The sequence below is a fragment of the Neopelma chrysocephalum genome, unplaced genomic scaffold (genome assembly GCF_003984885.1).
Source record: "Neopelma chrysocephalum unplaced genomic scaffold, ASM398488v2 Primary Assembly neopelma1_24, whole genome shotgun sequence".
Taxonomy (NCBI): domain Eukaryota; kingdom Metazoa; phylum Chordata; class Aves; order Passeriformes; family Pipridae; genus Neopelma; species Neopelma chrysocephalum.
This window is the reverse complement of record NW_020897693.1, coordinates 6,237,049-6,259,716: the sequence shown is the minus strand read 5'-3', so window position 1 is coordinate 6,259,716 and position 22,668 is coordinate 6,237,049. Positions and strand designations below refer to the sequence as shown.

The 22,668-nt window shown below is 40.2% G+C and overlaps 2 protein-coding genes across 3 annotated transcripts in view; both read left to right on the top strand.

Moving 5' to 3' along the window:
- Positions 1 to 14,327, top strand: part of PIK3C2A (phosphatidylinositol-4-phosphate 3-kinase catalytic subunit type 2 alpha) — a 51,136-nt gene extending 36,809 nt beyond the window's left edge. For both annotated transcript variants that reach the window (XM_027701227.1, XM_027701216.1), the window contains 14 exons: positions 546 to 650; positions 1,259 to 1,351; positions 1,659 to 1,788; positions 3,270 to 3,406; positions 3,815 to 3,984; positions 5,092 to 5,248; positions 5,663 to 5,772; positions 6,997 to 7,204; positions 9,007 to 9,131; positions 9,536 to 9,653; positions 9,746 to 9,827; positions 10,254 to 10,363; positions 10,602 to 10,727; positions 11,268 to 14,327. In XM_027701227.1, the coding sequence (XP_027557028.1) occupies positions 546 to 650; positions 1,259 to 1,351; positions 1,659 to 1,788; positions 3,270 to 3,406; positions 3,815 to 3,984; positions 5,092 to 5,248; positions 5,663 to 5,772; positions 6,997 to 7,204; positions 9,007 to 9,131; positions 9,536 to 9,653; positions 9,746 to 9,827; positions 10,254 to 10,363; positions 10,602 to 10,727; positions 11,268 to 11,450 (1,854 nt within the window). In that variant the 3' untranslated portion in view covers positions 11,451 to 14,327. The remainder of the gene's footprint in view (positions 1 to 545; positions 651 to 1,258; positions 1,352 to 1,658; positions 1,789 to 3,269; positions 3,407 to 3,814; positions 3,985 to 5,091; positions 5,249 to 5,662; positions 5,773 to 6,996; positions 7,205 to 9,006; positions 9,132 to 9,535; positions 9,654 to 9,745; positions 9,828 to 10,253; positions 10,364 to 10,601; positions 10,728 to 11,267) is intronic.
- Positions 14,328 to 14,427: 100 nt separating this feature from the next.
- Positions 14,428 to 18,612, top strand: RPS13 (ribosomal protein S13). Its single transcript, XM_027701190.1, has 6 exons — positions 14,428 to 14,524; positions 14,780 to 14,828; positions 16,409 to 16,487; positions 17,280 to 17,449; positions 17,814 to 17,914; positions 18,535 to 18,612. The coding sequence occupies exons 1-6, from the start codon at positions 14,502 to 14,504 to the stop codon at positions 18,566 to 18,568; spliced, it is 456 nt and encodes a 151-aa protein (XP_027556991.1). The 5' UTR covers positions 14,428 to 14,501; the 3' UTR covers positions 18,569 to 18,612.
- The last annotated feature ends 4,056 nt before the right edge of the window (positions 18,613 to 22,668 follow it).

The following is a 22,668-nucleotide window of genomic DNA, read 5'->3' as shown; positions in this document are numbered from 1 at the left end:
TGAGTATACCCTCAAAACTAATCCATTCAATTGTCTTTTTAGTCTAAGTTCAAAATGTTATGTATAATTCATAGGAAGATCTGTGAATCTATTGCTATGCATTTTAACAAATTAAAAGCGTAATGAAGTTGATGCTTTTTGTCAAGTTTGTTGTCATCAGAAACATAAGATTGTGATACAATAGGACGGTTTGTATATACAATAAACTGGAAATTAATTTAAACCTATTACTGCTGAAGAGTGATCCCATTATACAAAAGAATGGGGTATCTGCTTATGTGCTTATAATACAACTTAGTTTGATAGAGTGGGATGCTATCATCTGGTTCAGTAAAAAAAAAAAACACAAAATGCCACGACATTTTGTGATTAGCGTTATACTGCCAGCCTTACGTATTTTTAATAGCTAAACCAGCAGTTATAGTTCCTAGCATTCCTTTGACTCTGGAGTTAAAACATTTGTTTTAGGATAACTTTGTCCAGAAGTTTTCTGTAGATGCTCCAGTTAGGAAAATATCAGCTGAATTTTCTTTTTTTTCCTGTAGGTTGCCTTGCAAAATGGTATGGAACGTGTGCAGTTATTTTTCTTGAAGAACAAATGCCGTTTGCCTCTCAATCCCAGTCTTGTGGCAAAAGAGTTAAATATTAAGGTACTGCACATTCAGAATTCCAAAACCTTTTTGTAGAAATTAAATCTAGGCAAAGCTAGAATGTAGGAGAAGCAGGTAAATGATGTTTCCAGAACTCTGCAAGGTTTGACAGTATCTGCTCAACCGCAGTCTTGATTATATCATCATGCATGACTGAAAACCTAAAGGTCTGTTAACGCTTGAACTAATCCTGTGTTGGAGAGACAGTTCATCTTGCTTTCCTTCTCTGCTGTAACTATTAAATTATGAGTATGTACTTGAAAGCAGATAAATGAGGAAAAATACTGTGAAACACACACTTTTTAATGTGTTTGTATCTTCTAGGTTTCAAAAAAAGCTACTAATAAAATATTTTTTCATGTTTTATTCATTCTTCCCTTCAAAATGTATAAAACATGACTGTGCAGAACTATTGGCTTTTGTACAAGAATGCAACAAATAACAGCCAAAGGACTCGTTATTCAAAGGAAGCACGTATTCACCACAATTGCAGTATTAAAAGTCTGAATAGATACATTGTGTGTCAATCCTGCTTGTTGTCAGAATGTCTTGTTTTCTGGGCTAGCAGGAATAGCCTTTTTGACTATTAACACTAAATCTACTTGCAGGCATGTTCTTTCTTCAGCTCCAATGCAGTACCGCTGAAAGTTGCACTGATAAATGCAGACCCTCTGGGAGAAGAAATTAATGTGATGTTTAAGGTAGGCCTTACGTGTGTATTGGAGAAAAGAAGTTGAATGATAATCACTATTTCATTGGTATCAATTAACTTTGGCATAGACCAATAAGCTTAGTTTTTGGGAGTTTGCTCCTGTGTAGAAACCAACATCTGAGCAGATTGTAAAACGTAAGTCTATCACATGTGAAAGTTTAATTGTAGCCTCTCTTTTTAGCTGTGTAACTATGAGGAAGTAGCACTTCCTAGAAATATAAACCAATTAAAATCTGATGTTTAGTTTTGCTGAAAGCATATTATGCCTCTAGTTAACTTTTATTTTTTCATTTAAGGTTGGAGAAGATCTGAGACAAGATATGTTGGCCTTGCAAATGATTAAGATCATGGATAAGATCTGGCTGCAAGAGGGACTGGATCTACGGATGGTTATCTTCAAGTGTCTCTCAACTGGAAAAGACCGAGGTGCAAAACCAGATGCTGCTTTTAATCTTTGCTCCCCCACTTCAATTTCCTGTCATGCTCATAGTGAAAAACTTCAGTGCAGGGGGGACAGGGACCAAAGAACAGTTCCACTACAAGGAACTTCAGTACTGGAGAGTACAATGTTAGATTGTTCTGAATTTCCTGATGACTGAGTGGCACTTCAATGTGTCTCTTGAGCATTCTGTTGTCAGTGAACAGTGGTGCAAACACATAAATACAGTGATAAAAGCTAAGGTTTCTCTTGATGCTCTTATTGCAACACAAGAAAATAATGGGGCTATAGCAATCCTTATTTTGAAAGTTTAATTATGGTGAAAGAAATATTCCAATCAAAACCAAAATTCTAAATTATCTGGAATCTGCTGCAGTGGAGTCAGGGAGTATCATTCATGTACTGAAATGTGCAAAAAGAAGAAAAATTTAAAACACTCCCTGCCATGCACACACACTATCCCCCAGAGTTAGTGTCGTATGCTGGTGAAAGTTCCTTGGCAATATGAGGCTGTCTCTTGGGTTTGAAAGTAGGTCACAGAACTCTTGAGTGTAAATACTGGCCTGCACCTTGAACATGCTTTTTGCTAGTTTTAGCTAATTCTCTAGAGTTAGCCAATAGAAACCAAAGATATTTAAGAGGATAAACAATAATTTAAATATTTCTTTGGTCAGATGCTAAAACAGCATGACAAAAACTCTTGAATACATGGAAAAGTTGGAAATTTAGGTTGGCAAAACTAAGCAAAAAGCTTCTATTTATGCAAGACTTGCTTTTTAGAGAAACAGATGGCTTTTCCTCCTACTCTGAATGATGAATCGATCTGCATAGCATATTTTTTCTTGCTGCTAATATTAGTGTGTCCCTAAAGTACTCGGAAGGATTAAAGTGGGAAAGTAAAATGGATGTAAATTAGATTTACCTCTAGTAGCTCTTGCCAAGGTGGAATTAAAATTCTGTTAATCAACTGAATGTTTTCCTTTTATGATTTAGCTATACAAATATTTTTAGTAAATTGTATTTCCAAAATAAGACCACACGTAAAGCTCACTGTCTGGTCTGTTTCAACATTTGACAGCAGTTTAAGTTACTAGATTACCTCGGTGTCAGCAGAAATGTCAGCATCAAAATATTTTGCAGTTACTGCTTATAGACCAATAATAGTTTATGTGGTAGAAAGCAGTTATTCAGAGTATAATTTATATGTTCATTCTAGCGACTGTAACTAATTGTAGTAAAGTAAGCTAAGTTGGATTGCTACATGTGTTTCATGGTTTGCTTTGTAACATAGTCTGTGAAATTGCTTAGTAGACTAATAGAATTATTTGTACATCTAACTGGGTTTTGGAAGAGGTTAGTCTAAGATTATAAAATTCATCCTTATCAAGAAAAGTTTCTACTGAATAATGGAAATGCAAGTATAACATAAGGAGATGGTTAAATACACTTTGTTGTGTTTTATATAAAGGCATGGTAGAGCTTGTTCCTGCTTCAGATACACTTAGGAAAATTCAAGTGGAATATGGAGTGACAGGTTCTTTTAAAGACAAACCCCTGGCAGAATGGTTGCGAAAGTATAACCCTACAGAGGAGGAATATGAAAAGGTAACTTATCTCAGCGTTGTTCTTATTTGAAGATCTTTTAAAAGGAATAAATACCAACTTATGAAAGAATGAAGTTCATATTTCAGGTCTTCCCCTGAAATTTGTTTTGTATATTTAAGAAACACATTGGAAATACAAGTCTTGTATCCTTTTCTTTGCCAACATAGTTTTGTGATTTGACTTCAACTCTTTTCTCTTTCATTTATATAAAAAGCAAAAGGACCATTTTTGCTGAAAAGTGTGATTTCTGGAGATTTTTGCAAACCTATCTGTTTAAAGAACAGTATTTGGGGAAAAATGTCTTGCCTGGCTTGGATTTTGCACTCATCAAGATTGACAGTTTAGTGCATGAATTATGTTTTCCCACCGATATTTTATCTCAATTCACTTTTTTCTTCTCCCTCCCAGGCTTCAGAAAACTTCATTTACTCTTGTGCAGGATGCTGTGTAGCTACTTATGTACTGGGAATTTGTGACCGCCACAATGACAACATAATGCTCCGAAACACTGGGCACATGTTTCACATTGACTTCGGAAAATTTTTGGGACATGCACAAATGTTTGGTAGCTTTAAAAGGTATTTTCTGGTTTTAAGCAATCTAGAGAATGATGTTTTTAGTTTCCTTTTATAAATGTTATAATTCTAAGCATTCTCTTTTAAATTCCTGTTATTTGCTGTACTCATTATGAAGCCAATATCTTCCAGTTTAACCAGGGAGTTTCCAAAACTCATTTGAACTTAAACATACAAAATTAATTTGGAAAAGGCCCCAGTTTCCTATTTCCATATTCTGATCTCTGGAACTGCTTTAAGGCAAAGCACATAGGCATAATGTTCAAATAAAATTACTGTTCTAGCTACTGGTAAATCAACATAAGGGATTTGGTCTCCTAAACATCATTTAACTTCGGTGCTTCCAAACTGCACTCACTTCTTAAGAACCTTATGTTATACACAACTGATAGATTTCAGTGGCAATTTCTTTCCAAGTCATGGAAGCCAAGTATTTTGTTACAGAAAAAGATTATTATAACTTTTTATTGATATTTTGGAGTCTTACTTCTAACACAGATCTTATACTTTTCCAGGAATATTGGATAAAGCTGTAGTGTAGTTTGACCTTGATAGCTATTGTCATGCCATGTATGTATTGGATGCCTATGAGGTGAACTTTACCAATGGCTGAGAAATTGAGTGTCAGAACCTTTACATCATCTGAATATAAGTGTGAAACAATTGAGAATAGACTCTGGATCATAAGAACAGTAGTGAATGTCAAGATTGTGGAAAAGAGTGAACAGCAAATCTGTATTGACTAATCCTCTGTGTAGGGGAAGATAATCTATATCCAGGATAAAGGAGTTATGTTTTAGTCTGGTGATAATATAGTCATTACATTTGTTTAAATATGTTATGGCTTCCAGAAATGAGGGGGGGAAGGCATTGTAAGGTAACCTGGCCTCCAAGTGTTGATCCAGATCTACTGTGGGTCCAGTACCGTGTGAATGTGCCGGGTAACCTGAGGTAGCACGAGGGAGCTGAACCCCATTAAAAAATGTGAAATGGCATTAATGGATTATTTAATATCATTACCCCAGGGTGGAGGTGGAGGAGGGGGAGTAAGCACATGACAAGGAATAGCCCTTATAATTAATTTATGAATTCTCTGTGCTTTTTGAACAGGGATCGAGCTCCGTTTGTGCTCACGTCGGATATGGCTTATGTCATCAATGGGGGGGAAAAACCCACCATTCGCTTTCAGTTGTTTGTGGATCTCTGCTGCCAAGCTTACAACTTGATAAGAAAGCACGCAAGCCTCTTCCTTAACCTACTTTCATTGGTAATCATTTTTCAAATTCAATTGAAACTTGATAGATCTGTCATGCTGGGTTGTATTAAATGCTATTTATGCTGCAGAAACTCTTAATGTATGCTTTTAAAAGCCAGAAACATTCAATCTACTTTTTGGGAAGGTTTATTTGCAAATTTTTATGCTTTTTTACTGCCTACCTCTTTCCTGAAGATTTAAAACCAAGATGATACCATGAATGACACTGCATAGTGTTTTTAACTGCTTTTAATTCAGCAAAAGTGGTGAATAACTGCTGTTATAAAAGTAACTGTTTGCTATCACTCTTTGCATTTGGCAATTCAGTGCATCTGCAAATGAATTTGAGAGTCTAAGTTTTAATCTTTTCACTATAAAATCATGTTGTTTCATTTCATTAAAACTGTAAATTTTGATTTCCTGCAGATGCTTTCTTCTGGGTTACCAGAACTAAGTGGGGTTCAGGACTTGAAGTATGTCCAGGATGCTCTCCAGCCCCAAACAACAGATGCAGAAGCCACCATTTTCTTTACGAGGTACTGGATAAAGTGAAAACTAAAATATCTCCCAGCATGATTCTCTTAATGGGAGGTTTCTGCTATGAAAAACACATATGAAGGATGTTTACAAACGTCTGTAGAAGTCCAATAGTTACACTGTGCAATCATAAAATATCAGTTAACTATGTAAGATCACTTTCATATAAGACTAATGCTTGTGGTAAAAGACTTTGCTGTCTTTAGGAGTAACCTAAAACCTGACTGTTTGAGACTTGCATTTTGAAAACATCCTAATTTCTTTAATACCAGTGTATATGATGTGACGTATTGTAAAGAAGTTCTCTCTTGGAGAAGTGCTTTTGCACACTGGGGAGAGAGGGATGATGCTCCAATGTCATGAATGGGGGTGTGTATATAGTGTAACTGAGTAGTTGCTGTGTGTTAGAAAATGTGTAACTGTACTTCACTTTAAATGTACAGGGGAAGCTGCAGTAGTATGCGTGCAACTTAAAATTGCAGAACAGTTTGGGTTGGAAGGGACCATTAAAGGCCATCCACACTAATTCCCCTGCAATGAGCAGGGGCATCCTCAACTACATCAGGTTCCTCAGAGCCCTGTCCAACCTGGGCTTGAATGTTTCCAGATGTGGGACATCTACCACCTCTCTGGGCAACCTGTTCTGGTGTTTCACCCCACTTGCTGTAAAAACATTTCTTCCTTATGTAGAATCTAAATCTACCCTCACATAGTTTACCCCTTGTCCTCTTGCAACAGCTCCTGCTAACAAGTTTGTCCCCATCTTTTGTATAAACTCCCTTTAAGTACTGCAGAGGCACAATAAGGTCTCCCTGGAGCCTTCTCTTCTGCAGTTTAAACAACTCCCACTCTCTGACTGTTCTTATGGGAGAAGTGTTTTATCCCTCTGATAATTTTTGCAGCTGTCCCCTGGACATGATCCAACAGGTCCATGTCTTTCCTGTCTTCAGGGCTCCAGAGCTGGATGCAATACTCTAGGCTTTTTAGGAAGTCTGGAAAGCCTTCACTTCTTGAATAAAACGTATTCCAAAGTTTGGATACTGAATCTTCTATCAAATGTTGATATGATGCTATTTATATAGTACATTGATCACACATAGTTTAAAAACATTTTCTTTGTCAGTAAGAAATTGGAGGGTGTTGTTCTTAGACTTCAGTCTGGTTTATTGACAGAACCCCTTTTGTGTGTTTTGATGTTGGTGTTTGTTTTTTTTTTTTTCTAGGCTGATTGAATCCAGTCTGGGAAGTGTTGCCACAAAGTTTAATTTCTTCATTCACAATCTGGCTCAGCTGCGTTTCTCAGGTTTACCTTCTAATGATGAACCCATCCTCTCATTTACTGCTAAAACCTATTCTCTTAAACAAGATGGCAGAATCAAACAAGTGTCTGTGTTTACATATCAGAAGAGATACAACCCAGATAAACATTATGTAAGTATGCGGAGTCTGTTTCCACTCAGTGAGGATACTGTTGTATTTTCTTCCAAAACACAGCAGAGGCAGATGACCAAAACCATCCAAGAGATATTCCAGAGCGTATATTGTCACACTCAGCAATTAAAAACTGGGGGTAGAGCAAGAAAGCAGGGGACAGGAGGGTGTTGTCATCCAAGGTGGCTGTTTGGGAACTGGCTAAGCATGGGTCTGCTTGTGGGAGGTGGTGAGACGTTTTCTTTGCATCACCTTCCCTCCCAAGGACTGTCTTTATCTCAGCCCACGGGTCTTCTTGCTTTTGCTCTTCTTCTCCCTTCTGTCCCACTGGTGAGGGAGTGAGACTGAACAAGCAGCTGTGTGGGTGCTCAGCTGCTGGCTAGGGTAAACCAGCAATGGGAGTGCTAGAGTACAGAGTGGGTTTTTTAGCATCTCATAATATTCTTCAAAATGAAAACACCTCTTGAAAAGGATCTAGAAGAAAGTAGAAAGGGCAGAAGTAGTGTTGGTGGAGATTATTTTAAAATATGGGAATTCGAGTCATGTTTATGGGCTCATGTAGCCACCTTGTGTAAAATGGCTCCTTCCTGAGTAGGAGTCTTTAAGTCAAGCACTCTATTTTTGGTCTGACCTTCCATTAAAGCTGTATTTGTTCCTCCTAAGTAAAAGCATCATTTCCTGTACTAATGCACCTACATTCCTACCAGTCTTACAGGGGGCAGAAAACATTGCAATTTGCCCTCAGGGTTTTTATAGCCCTGGGTTGCACTTTAAGATGTAATATTTGTATTCCTATGCAGATGTGCAACTCTCTTCAATTATTTTTTTTACTGTTTTATTTATCTGCTGCTATTTGCTGGGCTGGAATAATCAGCTCAAGTTATATTTTCCTGAAGTTTTTTAAAAAGTGAGCTCTAGTGGTAGATGCAAATGTACATCTCTTTCCAAGTTCTATTTGCTGTAAATGTCTTAATCTGGTAAGACACCATCTAGGGAAGGTAGAGCAAATCTGAATAATGCTGGAAGTGAAGAAGAGCTTTGTGCTGAATCACTATATAATAAATGTATTTGAGTACTTCTGGTCTAAGCCAAAACAGCCTCTTACCTTCCAGGAAGCTGTTAAGGAGGTCTAGATTCTGTCTAGATTTTTAAAGTTAAATTATACATTGTACATTCGACTCATCTGCCCATAAAATGAGTCCACTGTACAGCTTCTCAACCTTCATTTCCTTCTAAGAAAGCAAATAACTGTGTCCTGGGACTGCACCCCCAGTATTTTTAAAAATTCTTTTTGTATAATGCAGTACACTTGCATCTGCCCACAAGATTATCACTTTAAAAGTGGAATCTTTTGGAATCTTGAGGGAATTAAATTGAAAAAAATTACAGTTGAAGGGTTCTGTGGTATTCCTGGTCCCACAGATACATGTTTCCATGTAATCCTGCACCGATTAAACATTTTGTATACCTATACCATAGGTGTATGGTATGAACTTAGAATAAGGCTTAAAAGGGAGAGTGCAGACAGCTTAGCCTTAACTACCTTCATCCCCTTGTCAGCTGTGGATCTACATTATAGGAAGATCATGGGATGTTACTTTGCATTAAGGGCTATTTATAATTCTAACTCTGCTATAAAATGCAAATGCTGGGATGTGGGATATAATAACAGGATATGTATTCAGGAGAAGGATTACCACAGGAGAAAGAGTTGATTGTTAAGAAAATTATATTGTTAAGTCAGTTCTATAATATTGTTATATAAACTACTTTTATCTTTGTGGGTTTTGTGTTTTGGGCAGATCTATGTAGTGAGAGTTTTGAGAGAAGGGCAAGTTGAGCCAACATTTGTCTTCCGAACGTTTGATGAGTTCCAGGAGCTCCACAACAAACTTGGCATTCTCTTTCCTCTTTGGAAATTACCAGGGTATGTTCCTAACTCGCTCATCACTATTATAAAAGCAACAAAACTGCTCCCAGCTGGGTGGAGGAAGAAATTGCTTGAAATGGAGACAAAACTGCTGAGGGGCAAATTAAAACCTCAGAGTTGGCAATTAAGGGAGAAAACAGTTGTCTCCAAGTTTTAAGGAGAAGAGCCAGAGAAACATCTCAGTGTTTTGGGTCTGTGTGTCATATCACGTATAACAATTGCCTATAAATATTTCTTTGCCTTTCTGTAGTGTCATAACCTGTTGGAATGCTGTGTTCCCACTCCTGATTTGCAGAAAATAAAATGGATGTCAGCATTTCAGGATGGAAACAACAATGAAATCTAACTGTACTTGCTTCTGATAAATTAACTGAAAACCCAATTATGCTCTTCTCTTGTAGCTTTCCTAATAAGATGGTTCTGGGAAGAACACATATAAAAGATGTAGCAGCTAAAAGAAAAGTGGAGCTCAACAGCTACATACAGAGCCTGATGAACAGCTCTTCAGAGGTGGCAGAAGTGAGTAGAAATAATTTAAATGAAATGCAAATTTTCAGGTTTTGATGCTTTTTAACACTTAAACTAATATGTAACATTTCTTCCAAATTTAGTGTGATCTTGTTTATACTTTTTTCCATCCATTACTTCGTGATGACAAAGTGGAAGGAATAGATGGAATAGCCAGACCTACAGGTAGGTAATGTTTGGGTGGGGGCTGGTTTATAAATTGTATGACACCTTCACAATGTGAATTTTTTTAAATCTTGTTTAGTTAACTGTAGTTTTCCCTCATTAGAAAATGCATCACTGTCTTTCCAACTGTGCTTGCCTACAGTTTCAAGGAAATACATACCAAAAATTGCAACAATATATGTGATCACTTGAAGTTGTTTATGGCTTGACTAAATTATTCAGGTTTTCATTCCGAACCTTGAAGCTGGTTCTTGCAAGAGAATGCAAAAAATCTTTAAAGCCTTGCCCGTATTAGGGAACAAGAAATAAAATCAGAAACAGAGCTTGGTGTAAGGCTGATATTTTTTCCCATATGTAATAATTGAGTGTAGCACTGATGAAAAATGTACAAATATTACAGAAGAAATAATTGTCTTATTTTTTCAGATACAAGTCCATCCAGTCCTACCTCAGGCAAAGTAGGAGGAGAAGTGAAGCTGTCCATATCCTACAGAAATAGCACTCTATTTATCATGGTGATGCACATCAAAGACCTGGTAAGTACAGATGCTGTGCTCTCTGCCAAAATCTGGTTCCATTTTTCAATTACCGTCTTGACTTAGTTCCACCATTCCTGCATCAGCCTTTCTCTCTCCCTCCAAATTTTCCAAGTGCCAGCTTGATTAATTGCTGCTTTTGATTAGTTTGATTGCAAAGTCTAGATACTTGAAAATAAATATGCAAATAGTTATGCACTAATTAGTTTTCTAACTTGTCTGGTTTATTTGACTGTAGGTTACAGAAGATGGTGCAGATCCAAATCCCTATGTAAAAACATATTTACTTCCAGACACGCACAAAACATCCAAACGCAAAACCAAAATCTCCCGGAAGACAAGAAACCCAACTTTCAATGAAATGGTAAGTTAAAATGTATGTAGTAACTCCCTATGGTTTGCTATTATCTCTTATTCTAAGCAGTAATTAAAATATTGTCTAAAAAAAAAAATCTGTGAAGATATAGAAATGGAAAAGAAAAACGAACTGTTTTGAAAAACTTTGTGCCCTGTTTAAAAATAAAGCAACTGAGTAGGTCAGTGTGCTATGACAAGTAGGCAGAAATTTCTCAGACTGACTCTGAGGAGAGATGGGGAGAAGGAAAGGAATCTTAAAATTAAGACCCCCCCCGCCCTGGATTCACTGACTCGTGACGTGGAGAAAAATGAATTCAGAAGTCTTGGCATGTAAACTGTACTTCAGTCAAAAAACACTAGTCCTTCTAAACACTTAACACTGGGAGCACAAAATAAAATAGGGATGTATTTCAGCCCATTCTCTGAGAAACAGATGTACTGAATGGTCATAATGTGCAGTTAAGACACCTGTCAGTGGCTGGCAGTCAGAAAAAAGGGCAATCTGTGTAACATATAACCAAAAAATTCTTAACTTGTTACCTTCTAGCTCGTGTACAGTGGATATAGCATGGAGACTCTGAAACAGAGAGAACTTCAGTTAAGCGTGCTCAGTGCAGAATCGTTACGTGAGAACTTTTTCTTGGGTGGAATTACACTCCCACTAAAGGACTTCAACTTGAGCAAGGAGACTGTTAACTGGTATCGACTAACTGCTGTACCCTATCTGTGAACTCATTTCTACACCTGAGTAAGACCAGAACAACTGTATTCACTTGTGCTTTGCGCATCTTCCTACTTGAAGATAACTTGTACATCTTAAATTACAAGACTCTCCATTTCAACAGATACGTTGGACCAATGTTCATGTAGCCTAATCTGGAGGACTTCTAGAAAACCTGGTTTATGCTCATGTGATGTTACCAAGGCATCATTTTAAATGTTTAAGAGCTGTGGGTAAAGGAAGGGGTTTTTAAACCATCCATGAAAGCGAGATGAACAGTTTGACCATGCTGGTTGGTTGAACCGTAACTTAATCATTAGGCCTGTGGATATAGTGCATTTTTGCTTTTAATTTGTTACCGCTGTTGTGTCATCCATGGCATGATGCTGGAGAACATCAAAGAAATTGCATATTTTAGGATTACATCCCCACTACTAACTAGGTATCACAGAAGCAGCGACAGGTAAAAATCTTGGTGGCTTCACACGCACCTGTAGAAATGAAGGTTGAAGGGCTGGAAAAATTCCTTAGCATTGCATTTAATCCCAGATTCATGCTTCTCTAAGATTTATTGGAGTGAGTGCCAATAATGGAAGTTGTAAATAATGGTGCCTTATAATTCAAATGCTTCTCTTTTACCTCATTTCTGGTATTTAAATATGTATACATATTAACTTTCAGCTCCTTATAAAGGGGTGACATTCTCATATTTGATACCTTGCAGGTCCTACTGGAAGTCTTTTCCTAAAATGTGTTATTTACAGGTAACATCACTTACACTGATCTTCATAAATAGTTCAACTTAGATACATTTTTTCTGCCCATGATCTCCAAAAATTGAATGAAGACTGGCTGAATGTGGTACCGTAGGAAATGCACCCAGCTTCTCAGTGGGTTTTTTGTTGTAATTCCCAGAACTTTTAAATACTGCAGTGATTAAGTGTGAAACACATTTAAACACTAACCCAAAGTGGCATTTGCACCTTTACCTCCTGGTAAAGGATGGCCTCCAGTTGAAAAGCACCGCTGCTGGATGAATTGCAGGCCAGAAATGAGTTGTGTTAAGTGAGCTTTGAGAGAGGAACTTGGCTGCTTTTTTTTCTTTAACAGTTGTCAGCAATACTGTTTCTCACTCCCAGTAAGAACTACTTCCAGTAAAATACTTCATTCCAAGGAGCATTAGATTTGAACTATGTTGTGACAGTGGAGTGCAAATGTCACTATCTCCTATTAATACCACTGGTTACTTAATAGGTGTTTCTGCACTACAGGTGTCGCCTTTTTGTTCACCTTATTCGGGGTTTAGGTTGTTCATGTTCTGTCTAAACAAAGCTATAAAGTTGCACACTCTTCTTTAGTACAAAATCTTGAAGCGAACTTTGAAAGTGAAATATGCAACTATGAACAAAGACACAATATGGGGAAAGCCTTCTATCTACCCAACACTAAAAACCTCTTTTATAATCCGAATTTCCTTCCCCTGCTACTGACCAATCTCCCTTCAATACAGAAGAGAGAAGTAAACTTGAATCTCCTGGTGCCTAAACTATTCACGGTCCAATTTCGTAGTAATTATTACAATTAAAAAGCTAATGCTATCTTGAATGTTAGAAACTGGGCCAATACTAATGGGCGCTTACAAATCCCAGTTGTAGTAGGCATCTTCTGCATATTTTTCATTTAGTACTTAGCCTGTAAATAATAAACTATATAACTAACTAGATATATTTCCTGCTCACTTGATGCTTTTGAGACTTAGTCCATTCCATCATTAGAATCACAAGTCACTTAAAACACAGGAAAGTAGACTACTGTTTTTGTGAAACGTTCCATTGTGAAATAAAATGAAAGCAATATGGACTGCCTTTTTTGCAGTTTGCTATTAAAGCACAGTGTCTTACAGCACAAAATACAATTAAACTAAAATCATTTATAAAATGATTTGCAGTTTTAACAGTTGTCTGGACTGAAAAAAAAGTGTAGTACTGTATTATTGTTAGCACATGTCCTGACTTCTGATTTAATCTTCTTCATAGCTTAACTCATTTTGTGCCTTTCCCTTCCTTTTCAAAATAGTCACTGGCTGGAGCTTTCTATGGTCATGGATTTTATGTTGTCTGTGGGATCTAGCCTTGGCCTCTCCTCATGTGTAGAGGACCAGCACCAAGCTTGCACCTCTTTGCACTATTCTCAATTAAGAAAAAAAATTGTTGCAATAAGAATTTACCATGCTACATACAAAACCCAAGATGGATGTGAAAGAGGGAAATATTTGATTGGGATGGAATTTACCAGTATACTAAGTAGCTTGAGAAATGTAGTTTTAACAGCTTTTTGTATCTTGTTACATGAAAAGAAAAAAAAAAATCTTTTATGCACCGTTTGACCTGCAGCCAGAAGTGTAATTGTCCATACAGACCTTGTGTTGGTATCCGAGAGCAGCAGCTTGCGCTAGGACCTCCTTCCTTTACTAACCTACAACTTTGCACTGAACTTTTTATTACTGCCTTTGTACGACCTTACAGCTGCCTGTCTCCGGACGCATGTGCGATCTCTGGTAAAAGCTCTTTTCTCTATTTTTACAAGTTTTAGGGTTGTGTAGAAACCCCCGTCACCTGCCTTAACGCCGGGGCTCCCCCGGGGCGCCCCGTGTCCCCCCTTCCCGAGTGCTGCTCGCCGGGAGCCCGTCCCTGAGGCGGTGCTGGGGGTGAGGGAGGGCAGCGAGAGCGGGCGGGGCGCCGCCCTCTGTCTGTGTATCTCTAAGAACCAAATACTTTTAACTAAACGGTGATAAAGATGTACAATGTCGCCCCCGCGCCGTGCGGCGGGTTCAATGTGACTCCGTAACTCTCCTGTAAGTACATTAAACACTATTCTGGAATAAAACCCAACGCGTGTCCTGCTCTGTGAGGGCGGGGCTGGAGGGGGGAGAGGGGGAGGAAGGGGCGGGGCGGGCCCCTCTGATTGGCTGCCGCGTGGGGGGGCGGGGCCAGGCGCGGGCCCGACGTTTCCTGCGGAAGCGCGCGCGGAGGCCGCTCCTTCTCTCCCTCCGCCGCCATCATGGGTCGCATGCACGCTCCGGGGTGAGCGCCGGGGCCGGGCTGGAGCCGCGGGATAGGGGCGGATCGGGGCTCCTCAGGGGGATCGGCGGGGGCTGCGGACCGCGGCGGGAGCGGGAAGGCTGCTGCGGGAGCGGCGCGGCGCGTGTGGGGCTGGCGGGGGAGGCGCGCGGCCGCGGGAGATGGCGGCGGGGTGTGGAAGGCTCGGGCCGCGGCGCGGGGTCCCAGAGCTCCAGCGCGGCCCGCTCCGCTGAGCATCTCGTCTGCTTCTTCCCACAGAAAGGGCCTGTCCCAGTCGGCCTTGCCCTACAGACGCAGCGTGCCTACGGTGAGTTCCTTCCCCAGCATCTTTTCCGGGCCTCTCAGCGCAGCTCAGGAGTGCCCACGGAGGGAAACGAAACGAGAGAGCTGTAATTTGTGCCATCGCTTTTAAATTATGGCCTGGTAAAAGGCTGCCTTCGCCTATGATGAATCAGGTTGCCCAGGGAGGTTGTGGAGGCTCCCTGGAGACACTCAACCACCTGGACGCGTTCCTGTGATCCTGCATTGGCATGTGCTGGACTAGATGATGTCTAAAAGTCTCGTCCGTCCCTAATAATACTATGGTTCTGTGATGATCCTTACGGTGCTGGAGAAGAAGTGTCCTTTCCTGGCCAGACGATTAATTAGGCAAAAAAAGTTTCTTTTCCTCTTTATGTGTCCTTTTACTTAAGTGCTGCTTCAGTTACTTCTAAGGGTCTATATACTTCCTTGAGATAATTCCTTGAGATTAAATTACTCTTCACGCTCGAGTTTGGCCTTCTCTGTTGTGGAATAAACCACTTACTTTCAAAAATATTTACAGCTAATTTGTTGGTCAGGGGAGTAAAGTAAATAATTTTGGTGCGCCCTTAGGTCTTTCAGGTTACCTGTACTTAAAAAAGGGCTTTCTCTGTCCTTTGGTTGCAAGACCATTTCTTGGAGGATCTGTTTTGTTGACAGAAAGAACAATTTGTGGTGCATGTGGAAAAGCATGGACTGAAAAACAGTGAAATGAGAACATAAATCAAAGCACAAATATGAAATTTAAGTAGATACAATTTGAAGTAAAATAATATGAAACTACTTGAACTACTGCTGACAGTTAAATGTTTTGATAACAGGATAATCAAGTGTTATATTTGCTTTAAAAAATTGTGTGGTTTTTTTTGCTCAGTTTTATTTATACTCTGTTTTAAATTGTAATCTTCGGAGCACTTCTAAATTTATTTTTGCCATGCTTTTCAGTTTTGTACTGTGACAGTATAAAAAGGAAAAAAATCAAGAGCTTCTGTAGCTCATTGAAAGTGAGGATTACCTAGCTTGTTGGTGTTGTCTTCCCCTTAATAATCATAGAAGCAGTGACTTTATCAGCACAGTTTAACATAGGACTGTGCCTTTTCTATTAATTCTCAGTAAATCCATTTGTATCTTTTTTCATTAATTAGTGTACTTAAAGTCTGATTTTTCAAGTAAAGGTGGCTAAATGGGTCTCAATTTCGTATTTCTGTCAAAAGGCCTAGTTTAAGAATTCCTTCCCAATGGCAGTGTTTGGGTTTTTTTGTCTGTAACTTTTTATTTCTGCTTCTGGTGTGGCAATTGAAGTGAACTGATGGTAAAGCAATTGGTTGGAGGCTTTATGGAGTTTTTACAGTGGAGACTCATGTTTTACCTCTGCCTTTCCACACACATTTCACCAGCACTATAGGTTTATTATGTGTCAAAAAAATTCTGTATTGTTAAAAGTACAGTTTCAGTTCTTGATTGTTTTTCAAGCACTACAAAGCATCTATTTCTACCATTTATAAAAAGCTTTCATGTAGCTAGCCTGTGCCCTCTGTATTAAGCAGTGTTAATCAGTTTGGGCTGTTTTTTTCTGATTTTCTTTAGTGGCTGAAACTCACTTCTGATGATGTAAAGGAACAGATCTACAAGCTGGCTAAAAAGGGCCTGACTCCGTCCCAGATCGGTAAGGATTATAAACCACTCCTGAATGGGGACAAAACCACGTTTTTCTGACTGTAATAATATAATTGTTCCTTCAACTTATGTTAAATAACATGCTAAGAAAACACTGCATATCTGGTGTATCTGTGTGTGTTCACTGTGGATACCACTAAGAGCCATAAAGTAATATCCTGAGTTGGAAGGGACCGATGAGGATCTTGATGTAATGTTGTGTGTTATAGGGAAGTCTAGTCTGCCCAGGTTCCTGGAGGAAGTTTTCAAATATTGGCAGCCCCTGTGCTTAGGGTTTACTGAGACAGGCACTGTAGCTGCATCATAGACCAATTCTCAGTGGTTTGGACCCTTCTAGAGCTGAAGTGTTTGTATGGCAGCTTTATGTGGTCATGGGCTGTGTATGCAGTGTATGTGTAATTGGGTGCTGTGTAAATGAATTCTTTTATTACTGTAATCCTGAAAGTGATAATAATCCCTCTTAGAGGGGTTCATAGAGTGAATACATTCCTTTAATGAGCCTTGTTAAAAATTTTCCAATAATACTGTAGCACTTCATGTACTACCTGTGTAAGAGTGTTGGGTGTGTTAGTTGTCTTTTAAGGTTTATCATAAAGTGTTTCAGCATTTATAAGTTGTATTTTGCTCACTCATTCTCTACCGTTTCTTCAGTGTCCACCAGAAAGGTTTTTAACTTGCAGAAGACCTTTTTTTGGATAGCTTGTAACTGTAAGGTTGGTTTCACAAAATTTCTTGGTGTGTGGTTTTTCTTTCCAGTGTAAGATGTGAATATTTTTTCCAGGTGTGATCCTGAGGGATTCCCATGGTGTTGCCCAGGTTCGCTTTGTTACTGGCAACAAGATTCTGAGAATCCTTAAATCAAAGGGACTGGCCCCAGACCTTCCAGAGGATCTTTATCACTTGATCAAGAAAGCTGTTGCTGTTCGCAAACATCTTGAGAGAAATAGAAAGGTGTGTGCTCATTTGATAACTCGGTGTTTGTGTTTTTAAATTATACAGTAGTTTATGTACAGCTTGACAAAGCAAAGAAGCTTTGTGTACTTCCAGTTAGCCCCGCTTTGAGTAAACTTAAGGGATTGGGGAGGCATTTTGATGAAGGAGGATGGTCTTTGTCTGTGAAAAGGATTTTAAAAGCAGCGTTTAAACCACATATTTCTGGTCCTGTTCTGACTTTATGGGATTCATCAGGCTTAGGTAATGGCAATGTGGAGTTTGTAGCAGTAGCTGTGGATTTTTTTATTTTATTGAAGCACATCTGAATTGTACATTGAGAAATTAAAGTAGTGCTTTGTTACATTATAACTTTCTTTTCAAGGATAAAGATGCCAAGTTCCGCCTGATTCTGATTGAGAGCAGGATCCATAGGTTGGCTCGCTACTACAAAACTAAGAGAGTGCTGCCACCCAACTGGAAGTAGTAAGTCTTTTGCATTCCTATTGTCACTGAAGACTCAAAAGGTTTTGTAAACTGCTGGGGCTATTACTCAAAGAGTGAAAAGTTTTATGATCAGGTGTGTAGATAACCCAGGCAGCAAAGAACCGGTATTTTTATAAATATTAACTGCTGGGTAAAATGACCATTGCAACATTTAGAAACACTTAGTGACCTCGTATGTTGAGACAATGATTTTTTTTCTATCAACTAGATAATTTTTATAAGAATACAAACTGCAGTCTTTGTTCTCGCTTGGGATACTTTTATAGTTCAAAAATTTTTGAGAAATGGCTTAGTAGGTATGGCGAAAATGAAAGTCATTTATAATTTTTCTCTTGAAAGGCAGCCACGACAGGATTAGCCTTGCTTTTTCTAAGAAGACTCAAGTGCAGCTATCCAGGTTCTTGAATATATGGTTTTGTGCTGTGTTCCTAGTATCTATATTTTAAAAGGAAGAGTGAAATCTTATGCCATAAAAAATTTTAAACAGGTAGTGATTTAGCTCAAGACTGGTAGTTAAAGCTTTGAACTGTGTAACAACTAGTTTGAAAACCTGCCTCTGCAATTAATATTTCTCTCTTTTCTCTCTTCTCTCTATTTAGTGAATCATCGACAGCTTCTGCCCTGGTCGCATAAGAGCTGGCTGTGACTTATGAAAGAATAAATTTTCTCTATCTGAATTTGTGTTGTTTCTAAATGATTGGTGTCTTAGAAGCTTCTGCTTGTTTCAGGAAGCTGCTTGTAAGTGGGAAGTTTTCCAGGTGGAGCAGGCGTGCAGCCATGGTACCGAGTCATTCACTGCTAATGCATTTTATTCATATCAGGCTCTGCCTCTGTGTCCTGCAGGAGGAACTGGGGAAGAAAGCAAATTTAGAAATTGAAGAAGAGATTATGCAGGAGATGAGGGGTTAGGGAAACAAAGTTGGAGAGATTCATTCGTTAATTGCAGGTCATGTAGAGCTGTTGCTTGTGCAGAAAGCTTAAGCAGACCTCAGCCAGTTCCTGATAGTAACTGTTGCTGTTTGTGAGTAATTTTAAGAATAATCTTAGAAATTTGGATAGGTACAGACAACGGTTTAGCTCTCCCCAGTGTGTCCTTACTGAGGTAGTTTTCCCTAAACCCAAAGGGCAGGACCTGCTGTAACTGTTGCCAAGGTTGTGCCTCCAGGTTCTGATTGCCTTTACCTGAACAGTCACCTTTCTGCTGGAGAACCATGGAGAACAGACTGACAGCTTTTTCCTTTTCTAGGAGAAAATTATAAATGGAGTTACTCTGGGTAGTTGTGACTTGGATTCTGAGTCTTAGTGCGTTACTTTTGCCATATTGCAAACTTAAGTGAGTTCAAATAAGCCCTGTCATTTTTGTGGAGCGTCGTAGCTAATTTCTAGATCATAAGCAGTGGGACCTGGTAAGTTGTGAATTTAATTTTGCAGAAAGACAGGAATCCTCTGCCAAATTACAAAGCTAAATATAGACATGTGATTTTTTTAAAGAAGAATTTTAAAAGGGAAGTACTTAATTCCAGTTTAACTAAAAATGCTAGTCTGGTCCATCTTAAATTACCATCCTCCATCAGAAAAGCACAGGGACGCTTTCTCTGCTCCTCGTTCCCAAATGCCTGTATGTAAGTAGGGAAAGCACCAGGAGGTGGCGCTTGGAAACAGGAGTTTCCTATTGCAAACAGCACCACCCGGCGGTCACATTTTGAGGCCTCCGGCCCGAGCCCGGGAACAGGTGAAGGATTTAAAATGTGCCGGCTGATCCAGTGGCCTTGGGAATGTTGGAGCTCACACAGTTCTTGTATTTCGTGCCACTGGGGTGTCTCGGTCTGAACGCATTCTGTACTGTCTTTTCCTGGCACTGGTTTGCTGGAGGGGCTGCAGGCAGGCTGTGCTCACGTGGCATTTCACCCGTCCAGTGGTGCTGAAAGCTGCTGACTTGGTAGGAGACGAGGGAAGGGCAGGGGTTGTTACAGTGATGGGATCTGCCTCCCAGGGGTGCAGGAGAGGAGTACCACCATGTCAATAATTGTCTTGTGCTGTACTGTCAGGAATGAAAACACATCCTGGGCTTGCAGTAAGATCAGATCCAGATGTTGAAGGTACTCTTGAGGATGGAGGAGAGGTACCCCTTATCTCTTATTGAGGAATGGTAATGGTATTGTGATTGTACTGTTACACACATGGAGTCCTGCTGCTTGTCTTGCTAAAGATTCTGTATTTCCTGTAAACATACAGGCTGGCTTAGATACGTTGTCCTCAGTAGGATTAATCACAAAATCATAGAATGGCCTGGGTTGGAAGGGACCTTTAAGATCATCTAGTTCCAATTCCCCTGCTCCCTCCAACCTGGCCTTGAACACTTCCAGGGATGGGGCATCCACAACTTCTCTGGGTAACCTGCCAGTGCCTCACCATGCTTACAGTAAAGAATCTCCTCTTTCAGTTTGAAGCCATTTCTCCTGTCACTAAACGCCCTTGTAGAAAGTCCCTCTCCAGCTTTCTTTCAGGCTCCCTTAAGGTACTGGAAGGATGCAATGAGGTCACCCTGAAGCCTTCTCTTTTCACAGCTGAACAATCCCAATTCTCTCAGCCTCCCTCACAGGAGATGTGTTCCATTCCTCTAATGAACTTGGTGGCCTCCTCTGGACCTGCTCCAAAAGGTCAGTGTCCTTCCTGTGCTGGGGACTCCCGAGCTGAATGCAGCAGTCCAGGTGGGGTCTCACCAGAGCAGAGGAGCAGAATCCCCTCCCTCGCCCTGCTGGCCATGCTGCTCTGGATGCAGCCCAGTGATTGTCTGTCCTTGACCCCTTGGGTTGCCAGAACAGGAACACTGGGAGTCGAGCCCACTTGCCCCAGGGCACGCAGGTTATCTGTTCAGCAGCTGCTGTGCCCTGGGGCAGTAGGAACAGTGGAGCCAAGCACTGATCCTGGGGAGCAGAACCCTGATATCAGAACACATGATACTGAACAACGCATCAGGGGGATGTGGTCCTACAGCTCGTCTGGAGAGGAGGGTGGGACCAGGAGGAAAGTGGTCACATGGAAGCATCAGCATTTGGGGATGTGGTACTGGGCTGTGCCTGGGTGAGGGTGAAACTTTCAGGTAGTCTCTTAAGGTTTCTTAAGGCAATGTTAGCGGAGCTCCAGGATTGCCCCAACAGCTTGGGACTTGTGGTCCAGCTGCCCAGGAGAGTCTGTCCTGCTGCTCTGCACAAAAGTACTGTAATTTCCCTTGTCTGGAGAGATATGATGATGGGAATAAATCCAAATCTGCAAATAGTTGCCCAAAATTAATTCTTTTTTAAGACCAGCACAAAACTGTCCCTGCCCCATGGTTATGTCCAGGCACCACACTGGCTTCCCTTTCCCCAGCAGCCTGGGTTGTTCTCAGGCTTTGGGCCCCACTGCCCTCTTGCTTTCTATTGTCACAATGTCACATATCTTTATGCCTTCTTTTGCCTTGATTTAACGTCCAGAAGGTGTGTTGCTGTTTCTGCTTCATTCCCAGCAGCCTTTTCTGAATTTCCAGTGTTGCTTTTTCCTCCTGCAGCACTTTTTGCTCTCCCAGCAGGTACAAATCTGAACAGTGATTTTTTTTTCCCTATTCCAGTGTGAGCTTTTTCCTGTGTTGTGCCAAGGCACACCTCAGAAAGGAGCTCCCAGCCTTTGCCATTTCCAGCTCTCTTGGTCCCTCTGGCACAGTGAAGCCTGCTTTTCCTTCTCCAGAGAGATGCAGCCACAGGGCTGTGCTTTGCCAGCAAGGTGTGGTAAATGGGGCCCCTCAGCAGCCACGTGTCCATGCTGTGCTCTGCAGGTTTGGTTCACAAAAGCCTTCCACTAGACTTCAGTCCTTGCCAGCTCTGCAGCTCTTCCAGGGTGTATGGCAGAGGCTGCTTCCCTTTGGCTCATCAAGAGCTGGGTTTGAAGGCTGGCTGCAGTGCCACCCTTTCCTCTGGTGGAGCCCTCCATGGTTGCCTGCAGTTTCCCAGGAAGGTTTGTCCTATGGTTTTAGGAAGAACAGCGATGATTCTTGCAGTCACTTCTGGATTGCTGAGAGTAGTAAGAAGTGGTCTCCTTAGGTCTGAAGAATTGAGTTCTCTGATGGATATCGAACAGGGAGATGGAACGTGGGCATTCTTCAGGCTCTAGGTTGTTTTTTCCACATAGATTTTTCTAACCCATTTTTTCATGGATTAGAAAAATTGATTTTTTAATAATCAGTTTTTCCAATTCCAGGCAGTCCTTTCTAATCCATGCTTTTTCTTGGGAGTATGAAGATCCTCCCTCTCTTGCCTTTCTTGGGCCTTCTCCCTTCTTTCCCCCAGATTTCTGTGTACTGCTTGCCCTGACACTTCTGGATGTGTGTCCAAGCTCTTGTTAAGGAATTTACCCCCTTTTTTGCAAATCAGTCAAGCCAATTTTCTTCCATTCCTTTAGGTAACATGAGTTTAGCCCACCCTGATTTGGGTCAGCTAAGGCAGCATTTAAATATATGAACACAACTTAATGTTTTCTTCATTTGTGCAGTTCAACCTGGAATGGTAAGTCCAGAAAGGTTAAGTCTTTGGTTAAATCAGTAAATGCCATGTGCAGTTTCTACCTTTGTTTCTAGGAAAGCATTTGAAAGGTGACCATTAAGTATGAAAAGGATTAACCTTTACAGGGATGTAAGGGAAAGCTTTGATTCAGTCATGGCCAGAGGACTCTCTGAGTGCTAGGTATCTGTTCATTCT